General features: G+C 37.0%; 1 protein-coding gene across 1 annotated transcript in view; it reads left to right on the plus strand.

The window, feature by feature from the left end:
- The window catches only part of LOC141499025 (chondroitin sulfate proteoglycan 4-like), an 86274-nt gene that overhangs the window by 41998 nt on the left and 29145 nt on the right, over window positions 1-15131 (plus strand). The window contains 2 exon segments of the mRNA XM_074201995.1: window positions 1148-1346; window positions 4578-4709. Of these exon segments, the coding sequence (XP_074058096.1) occupies window positions 1148-1346; window positions 4578-4709 (331 nt within the window).

Raw genomic sequence — 15131 nt, forward strand, 5'->3', positions numbered from 1 at the left:
ATGCAGTAGAAAATTATTAGTAATAAATGTGGCAACCTGGATGTAAAGGGGAAATGGAAAGAACAAGCATTTATTAAGCTCTTATTCTTTGCCAGACACTTTACCATATTATGTCGTTCGATTGTAAAAAACAAACCTGGGAGGTAGGTGTTATTATCATTCTCGTTTAATATTCAGGGAAACTGAGGCAGACAGAAGTTAAGTCACTTGTCAAGGGTCACATAGTAAAATGTCTGAGATCTTTAAATTTAGGTCTTCCTGACTCTGGTCCAGTACATTGTTCCATTGGGTTGCCAAAGGACCTCATTGAACTTGCCAGAAATATTGGTTAAGGTAATGGGGGATGCTTAGTGTGGAGAAGAGAAGACTTAAGGAAGACATGTTACCCATTTTCAAGGATATCAAGGGAAAGAGGAACTAGACATTTCATTTGGTCAGAGGGCAGAGCCAGGAACAGTAGATGGAAGTTGCAGAAGTAAATTTAGACTTGCTATCAGGGAAAGCTTCTGAATAACAAGAGCAAAAAAAAAAAAGTAGAATTATGTGCCTGGAGAAATGATGAACTTCTCAGGTCTTTGACAATCTTCAAGGAAAGGTGACCTTGTCAGATTTGTCACTGTGGGGATACCACTTGTTCATGGGTCAGAATAATTGACTATGAAAATCCCTTCCAACTATTATAGATGGTAATTCTTTGATGCTGTGTTTTTTTTTTACCAAAGCATGTATACTTTTTTAAAAAGTTTTTTAAATTTTATTTATTTAAGGCAGTGGGATTAAGTGATTTGCCCAAGGTCACACAGCTAGGCAATTATTAAGTGTCTGAGGCCAATTTGAATTCAGATACTCCTGACTCCAGGGTGGGTGCTCTTATCAACTGAGCTATCTAGTTGCTCCAAAAAGTATGTATACTTTTGATCAAAACTCACTGCTGTACAAAATGTCAGATAAGATACATGGCATATTGATGTTTGTTAAACATGTGTTTTTCAGGGTAGAGAGTCTCGAGTTTCCCAATAATGTTATTCTAACATGAAATTTTAACGTCATTTATCTGGGAGTGGGGACAGATCCAGTTTGCCATTTTAGAAATATAATTTTAGTTCGATTCAATCTATACAAGCTATGTGATTCTTTTATTTTTAAGGTCTGGGTGAATTCTGTTACTGAAATAACCCCAGATGATCTCTGTGCAGAAGATATTGATTCCTCACCAGGGGAACTGTTCTACTCCGTCACCTTTCCCAGCAATGGTCACTTGGCTCTGAAATCTTTTCCAAAGAGAAGCATCCAGAATTTCACCCAAGCTCACATCAATGAGGGTCACCTAGTGTTTGTACACACCGGTATGTGGTTAAAGGGGAAAAAAGTAATGCTTTTAAAAAGTCTTAATTTAATTTTAAAATACATTTTTGTTGATGTTTACCTTGTACTTAAGAATTGTCTTTATCTTAGACTAAAGACTACAGGCCACATAAATCCTTCCTTAGGAAATGTACTAAGAACCATGAAATAATTTTTGGTGCCATGTCAGATAATGGCTTTTTTTTGAAGTGGGGGTGGAATATAGTTATTTGCAAAACTTGCATTCAAACATTTCCCAACTTTCCTTCTCCCTTTTAATTTAAATCCTTTGGTGGCCAGAAAAGGTGGAAAAGAAAGCCTTTTAAGCCCAAACAATTATTTCTCTATCTTGAGGCTGATTTGGACCTACTAGCCTGAAGAGATAGTCCAACTTGATTTTAGGCAGGCATTTTAAATTAGTTTGAGAATTGAAATGGTTCATTCCCTGCATGAAATTAATGATAGAATGGGAGATGAGGAGAAGGAAAATGGGAGGTGGAAGAAGGGGAGGGGAGGAAGATTTAGCAGAACAGGGAGGATTTCAAATTAGATCGATGTTTTTATTACCTTATTTGAAAATGCAAACTCCCAGAACCTTATAACCCCATATTCAAATATGTCTAAAACAACTTCTAAAGTCTAATAGAAAGGGTGTGCTTTTTTTATAATGATTATGTCTTTGGGGATTATCTGTACTACTGCTTCCTTCCATTAACAAAAATGATTGAGTCAACTATCTATTCATCAAGTCCATTCTATTAACTATTTGCTTCTGTAACATTTGTGCAAAACTCAGATTACCTTTAAGGCACTTTTATGAAATGAAAAAAAGGAACAATTTTCTCAAATGTCTTTATTAAGTTTCACTACCATGACTGTAACTCAAAGTTTAAAACATGATGTTGAATGCATGGCAGATGCAGGCTGCAATATTAATAGCTTCCAAGATGTCAGCATCCTGGTATGAGGAGCATTGAGCCTTGGTAGCAATAATGCTGTCCCAGGATTATGCTATGTACACAAGATGTTAAATCCTTAAAATTTTCTCCTCAATAAACATCTTGATGCAGCTTCTCAATTAAAAATCTCTAGAGAGTTGACTAATATTTTAAGATGTCAATATTCAGTTTAGCTTTTAGCCAAGCTACAATATTCATTTTCATTTTTTATATCAGTTGAAAACAAAGGTAGTAAGAGATTGAGGAAGGTAAAACATGGCTTCCAGCCCACTTTGAATGCTATTAGCAAAACTCTGAAAATGTAATGGATCGACTTAACCACAAATGTCTCTATTGCTTAGAACAGCTGGCCAGCCCACTGGTGCATCAATCCATTATCTGCCACCCAACAAAAGAATTTTTCTTCATTTGCCTCCATAGTATTTTATATTTGCAAAGTGCTTTGCCATTAATCTAATTCATTATTCCACATAGTCTCCCAAGTAGGTTGATGAAATCAAGACTTAGGAGGCTAAGTGACTTACTTAGGGATCACACAGAAAGCTTGCGTCTGGATGGGGTTGTGTGCCCCCTTAGTTTCCCATCTGTTCTCTTACCACAGTACCACACAGCTTTCATATCCCCTTCTTTTACCTTAATTTTTGTTCTAATTAGCTTGGACATCATGGTGTGTCTGGTATCATATTCCAGCAGCTGTCTTGATGTAGTTCTTTTTTTTTTTGACTGGTCTACATTTTGTTTTTGTATTCATAAAATGCCCTGAATGTAAAATAAGGAGTCACTTTATCTTCAGATTTCATTATATACAATCTTCAGAGCTCCATTGTACATTGTAAATACAACTTTTACTGATTTCTTTTCTCATGAAGATGAATCACAGGCTTTTCACTTTTATTAGGGAACTTTTGAATTTTCATAGAATTTTTTTGTTTTGTTCTTTTAGGTTTTTGCAAAGCAAATGGGGTTAAGTGGCTTGCCCAAGGCCACACAGCTAGGTAATTATTAAGTGTCTGAGACTGGATTTGAACCTAGGTACTCCTGACTCCAGGGCCGGTGCTTTATCCACTGTGCCACCTAGCCGCCCCATTTTCATAGAATTTTTAAATAGTCTATAACCTTTGTTATATGGCAGGAGACCATTCAGCTTGATTGGACATTGAGAACATGAGAGGTCTGTTAGACTAGCGAGCTGCTGTTACAAAATTATTTTAGTAAGCAAATATGTTGGAGCTGCAGTGCAAGGTGGCACCTTCTCTCTGCCTTTTCCAACAATGACATAGAGCACAAGTGAGGAAAAGAGACCATATAAGGGAAAAAAATATGGTGTTTTCCAAGCCTGCCATGAGATGAATGTTTTTTAGAGGATGAAAATAATGTAAACATTTACATTTCTAAATCTTCTCTTTGACTTGAACTTCAGGAACAAGGCTGGTAAAACTCTCATGGAGGAAATCATCAATCTGGGCTTTTGTTCTCAGACTCAGTTTTGCTCACATGTAAATTTATAACCTTGGAAAGATCACTGATCCCCCGGTGGAAACAAAGGAGATTATCCATCTCCTTTGGTATGTACATTTAGTAAAAAGCCACTAAATTGAGACTAATAAACAATTAGAATTGCTGGCAATTGTATAAATTTTCCCATGTAATCCTCCCCACCCTTTCCCTTGCCCTATTTCTTGCTTTTAGTAGTTATTTCTAATTATTTTTACCAACATTTTCTATCTCACAAGTCCTACTATTTGACCCTGTGTTTATAGTTCAAATAATGTAAGTTCCTGGAAAACCCACTGACTTTGGATTCAGAGGACTTGGGTTCAAATCTTTCTTAACTGTGTGATCTTGAGCAAATCACTTAACCTCCTTGAGTCTCTTTTCCTCATCTTTAAAATAATAAAAGGTTTAGACTACATGACCTCTGAGACTTGGTTAAGATTCTATGAGTCTATTTTAAAAACTTTAGTACTGGTGACTTCACTCCAAAGGGCTTATATATTCAATGCTTACACTATTACATTACCACAATACATAAAAATAGATGTGTGTGTGTATATATATATATATATATATATATATATACATATACATATATTTACATGTGCATACATATACATGTTTGTAGATTTACATGCATATCCATACTTTTCAAACCTTCAGTATTTAAGATTATGTACTTACTTTTTGCCTCACTCTTTCAGCTCTGATAGACAAGAGTTTGATTTGCAGGAGTTTGTTTTTACTGAAGTGACAAAGATGTCATTTTTCCTTTTACAGGAGCAATGTCTGGTGGCTTTAGCTTTCAGGTCACTGATGGCTTGAACTCTGCACCCCGACAGATTTTTAGCATCACAGCTCAAGCTCTGGTCCTCAGTCTGGAAACAAACAAAGGACTGGGAGTCTTTCCAGGTAAGATTTTAAGTGAAGGGAATTTTCAGGGCTAAGTTTATACATTCCATTTGATTAGAATGCTCCATTTACATAGTCCAGAGTGGGCTATACTTTGTCATGAGAGATAAGGTGAATTGTGCACATATTTTCCTACGTCTCTGTTTTGATCATAAAGGTAGTATTTCTTTTCTTTGCAGGAACTTAGCTAAAACAAGGCTTCTTGCCTTTTTCCTACCCTTTCCCTCCCATCCCTATCTCACCTCTATCTCATTTCAGCATACATTTAAGCATGACATGGTACAAAGGGAACTTGATTTGACATCAAAGGACCTGGGTTCAAATGCTGACTCTACCACCTACTTGCTGTGTATTAATTGGGCAAGTGACTTAATTTCCCTGGGCTTCAGTGTCCTCATCTGTAAAATATCAGTTCAGACTAGTTGATCTTTGGGGTCCTTTACAGTTCTTGACCTATGATCCCATAATCTTATTAAGTGGCTACTACATAGAGTATTGCCGTTCTTTACACAGGCCACTCTGTATTCAGACTCTGCCATCTCATCGACTGATTTCCCCATTCCTGGAATGCTCTTCCTCCTCAGCTCTGTTTCTTCTACCATCTCAACTAGACTCTCTCTCTCTTTCTGGATCTTCTTGAAGCTGATACTTTCTTTCTAAAATTATTTCCAATATATCCTGTATGTATTTTGCTTGCACATAGTTATTTGCACATTTTCTTCCCCATAGACTGAGCTCCTTGTGAGCAGGGATTTTTCCCCCATACTTCTTTGCATTCCCTAGTGCTTACCACTATGTCTGGCTTAATAAATGTGGGTGCTTAATAAATGTTTATTGATTTGACTAAGTAGGCCCTATATTATTCAGTCAGTCATTAATGTAGAACTATAAAAGTTTGATTAGGATAATAGTATGATTTGGGTTGTGCATTAGAAAAATTAATCTGTTGGTTATTTTGCCAGATGGATTAGAACTAAGAAATTCTTTGTCTAAGAGGCTCTTTTGGTGAAGGGTAAGGAGAGAGGATTCTAAACTGTGAATGAACTAAGGCAGTGGCAAAGAGGATGAAAAGGGAGGTAACAGGTGGTAGAAATATGCAGAGATAGAATCGACGAGCCTTGTCTACTAATTAAAATGAACAGAGATGGGAGGTGAAGAAGGAGGACTCAAAGAGGACTCCAAAGTTATATGCCTGGGTGGGTACCATCACTAGAAACAATGCTTCAGGAAGAAAAACTGTTTTGAAAAGATTCTACATTTATTTTTTTTATTTGACAGTATTTTAAAATTTTTTTCCCCAATAACATATCATGAAAATTTTGTATTCATTTTTACAAGATTTTCTTCCTCCTCTCCCATCTTCTGAAAATGGTAGGTATTTTGATATAGTGTAAACTATCATGCAAAGCATGTTTTCATATCAGTCTCAGTTGTGGAAGAATAAATAAATGAAAAGGGAAAAAAACCATGAAAAAGGATAATTAGAAAATATATGTTTTGATCTGCATTCAGAGTCTATCAGTTCTTTATCTGGATATGGATAGCATTTTCTTTTACAAATCCTTTGTACATTAAAAGAACTGGATCTTTCATAGTTGATCATCATATAATGTCACTGATACTATGCAATGCTTTCCTGGTTGTACTCATTTCACTTTGCATTAGTTCTTATAAGTCTTCTCAGGTTTTTCTGGAATCTGAAATCATTTCTTATTGTACAATAAATAGTATTAAATACATTAAATTGTCAACCATTTCCCAATTGATGTGCATCCCTTCAGTTTCCAATATTTTTGCCATCACAAAAAGAACAGCTATAAATATTTTTGCACATGTAGACCCTTTTCCCTTTTTAATGGGCTCTTTGGGATACAGACTTAGTAGTGGTATTGCTGGATCAAAGCATATGCAAAGTTTGATTGTCCTTTGGGCATATTTCCAAATTGTTCTTCAGAATGGTTGGATTAATTCACAATTCCACCTACAGTGCAATAGCATCCTAATATTCCCACATCCTCTCCAATATTTAACATTTTCTTTTTTTGTCATATTAGCCTAGTGTGATAGGTAAGAGGCAATACTTCAGTTGTTTTAATTTGCATTTCTTTAATCAAAAGTGATTTGAAGCACTTCTTCATATGCCTAAAGATAGCTTTGATTTCTTCTTCCAAAAACTGACTATTCTTACTCTTTGACTGTCAATTGGGGGGGTCTATATTTATTTTATTTTTTTTAGATTTTTCAAGGCAATGGGATTAAGTGGCTTGCCCAAGGCCGCACATCTAGGTAATTATTAAGTGTCTGAGGTCGGATTTGAACCCAGGTACCCCTGACTCCAAGGAGGGTGCTCTATTCACTGCACCACCTAGCCGCCCCTATATTTATTTTAAAAAATAATAATGTGTCATCTTTTTTTAAATACATTGGGGGGGGCAAGGCAATGGGGTTAAGTGACTTGCCCAAGGTCACACAAGTTAGGTAATTATTAAGTGTCTGAGGCCAGATTTGAACTTAGATCCTCCTGACAACAGGGCTAGTGCTCTATCCATTGCACCACCTAGCTGCATCTTTCAAGCCATTAGAGTGCCATTTAGTTAAAAACTATCTCAGAGTGGTGAAATATCTCTACACTGATGACCTGAAAGTGATAAATTTAGAAAATCTGACTTAAAAAAATAGTGCTCTGAAAGATTCTTGAACTGAAGAGGAGACTTGAAATAATTTACATATAAAATCATAGTTCTGAAGGTAGAAGGGACCTCAAAGGTCACCTCATTCAATCCTGTCATTTTATGTTTGAAGAAACTGAGGCCAGGGAGATCAAAGACTTTGCCCAGATTTAGATAATATGACTTAAGTAGAATTTGAACCCAGATTCTCTGATTCACAAGTAAACACTTTCCATATGCTGCTTTCTTTTCAATCCAGTCTCCCATTTTTGCAGATAGGAAGATTGAGTCTCAAAATATTTATTGTTTTTGCCTAGGATTACAGATAGGGAAAGACCTGTTCACATTAATTTAGTTATCTTCATTGTATTATGGCCACATTTTTGGATTCTGTTTCATTCATTAAGATGTTAGGGTAGCTAGGTGGTTCAGTAGATAGAGCACCGGTTGTGAAGTCAAGAGGACCAGAGTTCAAATTCAGCCTCAGATACTTACTAATTGCCTAGCTGTGTGACCTTGGGCAAGTCACTTAACTCCATTGCCTTAAATAAATAATTTTTTTTTAAAAAATGTGTTAAAAGAGAAAGGTACAAGGCCACTATAATTAGAGAGTCAAGCCCTTTGGATTTCTATTATTCATTTATAAAATAGATCCAAAAAGAAAAAAAAGACTGAAATTCTTCCTTGATTATCCTGAAGCCTTCAATATTTCATAGATTCTGCAAATAGCTTAAAACACCTTCCATGCCCTATATCTGAATTCCTTTTCTTCTCTGACCTTTTAAAAGTCCTTAATAAAAAAATCACATTTTTCCTCCAGAACTGATCATATAGGGAGAAGAAATTATTTGACCTTTCCTTTAATTTAAATGATAATTTCACTACACATCATAAAGATAATACCCAAAGCTATCCAAACTTCTGTATATTATCAAATATTACTCCATATGTGTAGACCTTTTAAGTTTTGGGTTTTTAAAAAAAACCCTTTAACAATACTTCTTTTAAACTGAGAATCAGCTTAGTAGTAGTCTTTTACATGCTATGCTAAATGACAGCTGTCATTTAATGGTCCCTGGTCCTCATAGTCTATGGTCATTTCCCTGTATTGCTATTTAAAGCCACAGCTGATGGCTAGAGGTTCTTTTCCCATAAGTCAGGGTCTATTCACATTGGGGTATGGGAGCAGGGTAATAGACTCAGCTGACCCTAGCTGATGTTATTTTTTTTCTTTGGTGAGAACACTTTTTTGGTGAGTATAGATTGAAATTTCAGTTTTTATAGGGAAAAAAATTAGCCTGCTAAATTGGCTTGTACAAGGCAAGAGAAAGTAGTTAATTCCTTATCTAATTAAGATAATAGATTTAGACCTGGTAGGGACTTTAAAGGTCATTTAATCCAGAACCTCTCATATTATAGCTAAGGAAATTGAGTCCCAGGGAGCTGAAGTGATTTGTCCAAGGTCACATATCTAATAGTTGGCAAAGTCAGGATTTGAACTCAGATCTCCAAATCTAACACTTTTTTCCATTAAACTATTTTTATTTTCTTTCATACTGATTGCCCATTTTAGAATCCAAATTCCTTGAAGATGGTAACTATGGCTATTAATCAGTGACAGTGCACAAGAAAACAAGATAAATTCTTATCTTTATCCCCCCGGTTGTACAACTTCATAGCCAGATCTGTAGTTTTGTCTTTTCCGTGTCTCACATAGGGACATATGAGCACAGTTTGTCAGTAAAGATGTGAGTCAAAGAAATTTGCTATCAACTCTTATCTGTTATTTAGTGGCACAGTGGATAGAGCACTAACTTTGGAGTCAGGAGGATGGGTATTCGAATCCATACTCAGACATTTGACTTTTACTAGCTGTGTGACCTTGGGCCACTTAATCCTGATTGTATCCAGGGCCATCTCCAGTAGGCCTGATTCATTTCTGGCCATTGGATCTTAGATGACTTTGGAGGAGAAAGTGAGGCTGGTGACTTAGCACAGCTCCCCCTCACTCAAATCCAGTTCATGTGCTTGCCATGGTATCATTTCCATGATGCATGTCTTCTTTGAGAATGAAGGACAAATAACAAATAACAAAATTCCCTAATAACTCCCACTGTGCCAAGTGATGTGAAAGAATTTCTATCAATGTCTTGGAAGGTCTTAGAAAAATTTCTGTAGTCACTGAAATATAATAAGAAAATTTGATTTGACAAACCTTTTCAGTTAAAACATATGTTTGAAAGCTTAAAATTTTTTGGTTTTTAAACCCTCCATAGACTTTATAAGGTTGCACAATTGAAAGTATTAAGCCAGTCAGGACAACTCAAATTCAAATGTGATTTCAGACATTTACTAGCTGTAAGACTCCGTGAAACTCATTTAACCTCTCTGCCTCAGTTTTCCTCAAGTGTAAGTCAGGAATAATAACTATAGTATCTGCCTCTTATGGTTGTTGTGAGTATCAAATGAGGTAATATTTGTAATGTGCTTAGAGCAGATAATAAAAACTTATTTCCAGTGGTGGGATTCAGCTATTATGCAGTAGTTAAGCAGAACCAATATCTAATTTTATGTTGAGTTTGGTGAATTAGTTGTTCATTTATTTGATCCCACCACTGTTTATTTCCCTTCCCTCCCTCAAGAATCCTGTTTGAGATTTTGTGAATTTGAAAACAAAAACAAAAAACCAGATTTGGGGTTAAAATGATTGTGCCAAGATGTTCTGTAGTTTGTTGGGTTTTTTTTTTAACACCAGTTCTCTAAGTATGTTGTAGACCTTTCTCCAGTTCCCGCCCCCCCCCTCCCAGGCCAAGTTTAGGGTCCTAGGAGTAGGAATGGTTGAATAGTTCCTCACCTTGAAGGGTAGAATGACATATACTTGTTTGTTTATCTCCATTGGTAGCATGTTAGAATATTCTATGGCCTTAAGACCTAGATTTCATTTCTGTCCAAATTGTACTTGGCATTATTTCCAAAAGTTTTGGTAACAGATTAATTCTGAGCATTTAGGGAGAATGATGTTGTTAGACATCCACAAGGAAGGAAGGAAGGAATTATTATAATATGTCAATCACTATACAATGTGCTTTACAAGTATCTCATTTGATCCTCATTGTTATGAGGACCTTGGCCTTCTTTTTTTTACAATTGAGGAAACTAAAGTAGACAGAAGTTGAGTAACTTGCCCCAGAGTCCAAAGTGTCTGAGGCTAGATTTAGATGCAAGTCTTCCAGATTCCAGGCTCATGGATCTATCCCCAAGACCAAACATTCTATGGGTTTCAGTGGTCATTTCTAAGTAGATGGCTCTCCATTCTGCTTGTCCAGCCCTAAGCTCTTTTTCAAACTCCAGTCTGCCATCTCTAGTTGCTCATCAGATGGAACTGGATATCTTGTAAACATCTTAAACTCAGTATGTCCTGAATTGAACTCATTATCTTTTTCTTCAAAACTTCCCCTGTTCCTAACTTTATTATTATTGTTAAGGATACCACCAAACTTGGAGGCAGCTGGATGGTCAGTGGATGAAGTTCTGGGCCTGGAATCAGGATGACCTGAGTTCAAATTTCCCCCCTCACTCACAAGTCACTTAATATCTGTATACCTCAGTGTTCCCACCTATAAAATGAGAATAATAATAATAATAATAATAATAATAATAATAATAATACCTACCTTCCAAGGTTGTTGTGAGGATAAAAATGAGAATTTTTAAAGCACTTTGCAAATCTTAAAGAGCTGTTTAAAGGCTAGTCGATGTTAGTAGCTGTCATTACTAGCTAACTACTATGAGTTTCTTGTTCATTGATATCCTAAGTGCATCCAGTAGCTGCCACATAATGATGGTGATGAGAGAATACACAATGGTATACATGTATATTATGAGTATTGTATTGGTTGTTATGATATTGGTTATCTATTCAAAACCTACCCTGATGCCTCCCTGTCAGAAGGTGGGTAGCATACTTCATCATTGGTCCTCCAGAGTCATGGTTGGTCATATATTGGTCAGAGGTCTTCAGTTTTTCAAAGTCAGCATGCACTTTGAAAAGATGCCCAAGACAGAATGTGGTACATTAAATTAAAGGACCTGGAAAGAATTGTTCCAGTTTATTGAATATGACCAAATAGACTCCTTGAATTAAAGACAAGAAGTAAAGTGAGAGCATTGCCAAGGATAACCTAGCCTGCATGTGGCAGGTGTGGGCGTGGGTCTTGAATGGAGACCTTCCTGACCACTGACTCTTTGCTTTGTTTCTTCTCTGTGTCTTTTCTGATAGGAAAAAAAAAGGTCCTCAGATAGGCCACCCACCCACCCGCACTAGAGAGAAGCTTAGGTTAAAAAATAGCTCTGACCCCTATTGTAGGCTTAGGTCCTAGTCTTTTAGGAGGCAAGACAGGAAGAGAAGTGAATAGTGAGCATGTTATAAAGGAGAAATGGAAGAAGAAACAAGATAGAGGTTAATAGCTAATGCTTATACAAAACTTTCAGGTTTGCAAAGTGCTTTACATTCTTATTTATTCCTCACTAGAACCCTGTGAGATAGGTGCTATCATTATGCCCATTTTACAGAGAGGGAGAGTGAAGTGAAATGAATGTCCAGAATCACATATGTATTGAAATCATGGTAAGATTTAAATCAAAGTCCTGACTCTTAAGACCAGTGCTCTGTCTACTATGTTGTCTCTCTACCAGGACCTCCTGCCTTCTGAGCATCAGGATTCTATGATGCCTGGCATAAGCATTCTTCAGAGAATAAGAGAGGGTTCAGAAGCATTTCACAGCCAATGGTTTTAGAATATATTACCTTCTCTCCCCAACATTTGATGTATGCTGTATTTTAAGAATTCTGGCAGTTTCTAACATAGCTCTTTATATTGACATGCATAAACATAGACATAGAAAAAGTCAAGTAACCCAGATTCTGTAGATAAGGGGTTCTTAACCCAGGATCTATATATATGAAAGACAAAAAACGTTTAATAATTTTAAATTTCAGAAGGTTGGACCTCAAACCAACTAAGTGGCTCAGGAGATAGACCACTGGGGACCTGGATTATATTTTCAAATGTGAATTTGAATTTGAAAAAAAATTACTTCCTTATTTCCTCTAATCTTTAAAAAAAATTTAGAATTTCCTCCATTTTTTTTCTTGAGGAATCCAAAGGCTTCACCTAACTGTCAAAGAGATCTATATCACATAAACACACACACACACACACACACACACACACACACACACACACACACGAAGAAGGTAGCTAAAATTGTGGGCTGTCTGTGGTGAGAGATGAATTCTCCTTACAGCTCAGTTATCCTATAATATTGTAGATCAGGGCAGGGGACATCTGACCTGAGAGCCTTATAAGGCTCTTGAAATCATTTGGTCTGGTGCTGCCAAGGTAACCACAGGCAGGACTTGAAATTCAATAAATCTCGGAGCTTTTTAGTGGTAAATTAATTAAATGTTTGACTAAATATAGCCCTTAAATGATGTTGTAAATATTCAAATGGCCCTTGGCAGAAGAAAAGTTCTCCACTTCAGCAGCCTGTATTCTGGAGATATCTTTCTTTCTCCAACTTGCTACAGCTGGGACAAGAAAAAGAAAAATTCTATGTGACTTTGCCTCTCCCCTTCTTTTAATTTTACTGAGCATTTTTCTTTGAGTCTACCTATAGCACACTGCCCTGTTGCTCTGATTGGGACAGACAAGGAAGGGGGGAAGTTTAATAATTTTAAATTTGGGGGCAGCTAGGTGGCGTAGTAGATAAAGCACCAGACTTGGAGTCAGGAGGACCTGAGTTCAAATCCAGCGTCAGACTATTAATATATACTTAACTGTGTGAACCTTGGGCAAGTAACTTAACCTCATTGCCTTGCAAAAAGACATACTACTACTACTGATACTAATTTTTAAGTTTCAAAAAGATGACTCAATGCAGCTAAGTGGCTCAGGAGTTAGAGAATTGGACCTGAGCTCTCTATCTTCCTCTCTCTCTCTCTCTCTCTTTTTAGGTTTTTGCAAGGCAAATGGGGTTAAGTGGCTTGCCCAAGGCCACACAGCTAGGTAATTATTAAGTGTCTGAGAAAGGATTTGAACCCAGGTCCTCCTGACTCCAAGGCTGGTGCTTTATCCACTATGCCACCTAGCTGCCCCTCATCCTCTCTTTAGAATCTATGTGACCCTGGACCTCAAAGTCCTAATCTGTAAAATGAGGACCTACCTCCTAAGCTATTGTGAGCATCCAATGGGATACTTGTAGAGTGCTTGGCACAGTTTTGGTATACAATAGGGACTTAATAAATACTTGTTCCCTTCCATTCATTGGGACAAAAGAGGAGAGCAAGAAACAGGTAGAAATATTTCTTTTAAGATAAAAACAAGAGAAAAGGTTTTTTTTTTTTATTTTAAGGGAAGGGTTCAATTTAAGAAGAGAGTTTTACAAAGTTTTATTTTTAAATCAGTAATTTTTTTAAAAGAGTTAAAAGCAGTTTCTTTAGCTTGATAAATAAAGTGATAGAGTATTCAATAAATGTTCACTTAAAATGAAATAATTCCCAGAGGGTATAGCTTAGTGAAACATGCCATATGCCTGTGTCAGCTCTTTAGCTTGGGGAGGGTTCAGAAACCCTGGCTAAGAAACCTGGGGAATTCTGCTTTTCTAATGTTTATCCTTTGGTTTCAAGGAAGACCACAATATCAGGGAAGTGATGACATGACAAGTACATGAATTGGATTTGAGTAAGTCACCAGCCTCACTTTCTCCTCCAGAGTCATCTGGATCCAGTGGCCAGATATGAATCAGGACAATTGGAGATGGCCCTGGATGCCAGGCAATCACTTAAGTGACTTGCCCAAGGTCACACAGCTAGTAAGAGTCAAGTTATTTATGTGGGATTCAAACTCCTACCTTTCTGACTCCAAGCCCAGTGCTCAAGGGGGTGGGGCCTGAGGAGAGGCAGTGGCCTTTATCAAGGTTATTGGCAACAGCTGCTGCCTTCCCTGCCCTCCAGATCAATTGACTTGATGATTGTGATCACAATTAGTGTGATAAAGAGACAAAAGGGAAGAAAGAGAAGTGAGTTGGGTGATTCTATTGGTGGCCCTCAGCCTGATCAATCAGGGGCTGAAATAATGATGTCAGCTGATGTCTGGGAAGTATAGAATCCAAACCTGGGTTTGACTTTATGGAACTTGGCTAGGGGAAGAGAGTCACCTGATTGGACCCTTCCTCCTACCTTCTTCTTCAGGCACCCTCTTCTAATTCCTGTCCCCATCTATTCTGAAGGCCTGAAGATGGCAGTGGTTTCAAGGGTTTAAGTCATACAAAAACAAGGGAAGCTAGTAGGCAGATTTCAATAGGAAAGTGATGTGTAAAGGTTTTAATGAGCTTAGAGCCAGGGTATTTCTAAGCCTGTGGTGTTCCCAGCCTTCATTCCCAGCTCTATCCCCAGGATTTAATTCCCTGTCTCACAAAGACATTTTTAAATGAAGGGCTGAGAAAAAATACTTTCAAGTGTTTGGAAGTCCCCGTCTGGCCTGTAACATAATAGGTTCTTAAATTTCTGGTTAAATTTAAACAATAAACTAGGTCTGTATCCCAAAGAGATCATTAAAAAAGAGAAAAAGACCCATATGTAGAAAAATATTTATAGCAACCCTTTTTGTAGTGACAAGGAATTGGAAATTGAGGGGATGCCCATCAGTTGGGAAATGGATGAACAAATTATGAAATATAACTATTGTTCTGT

This window comes from Macrotis lagotis, chromosome X (genome assembly GCF_037893015.1).
Source record: "Macrotis lagotis isolate mMagLag1 chromosome X, bilby.v1.9.chrom.fasta, whole genome shotgun sequence".
Taxonomy (NCBI): Eukaryota; Metazoa; Chordata; class Mammalia; order Peramelemorphia; family Peramelidae; genus Macrotis; species Macrotis lagotis.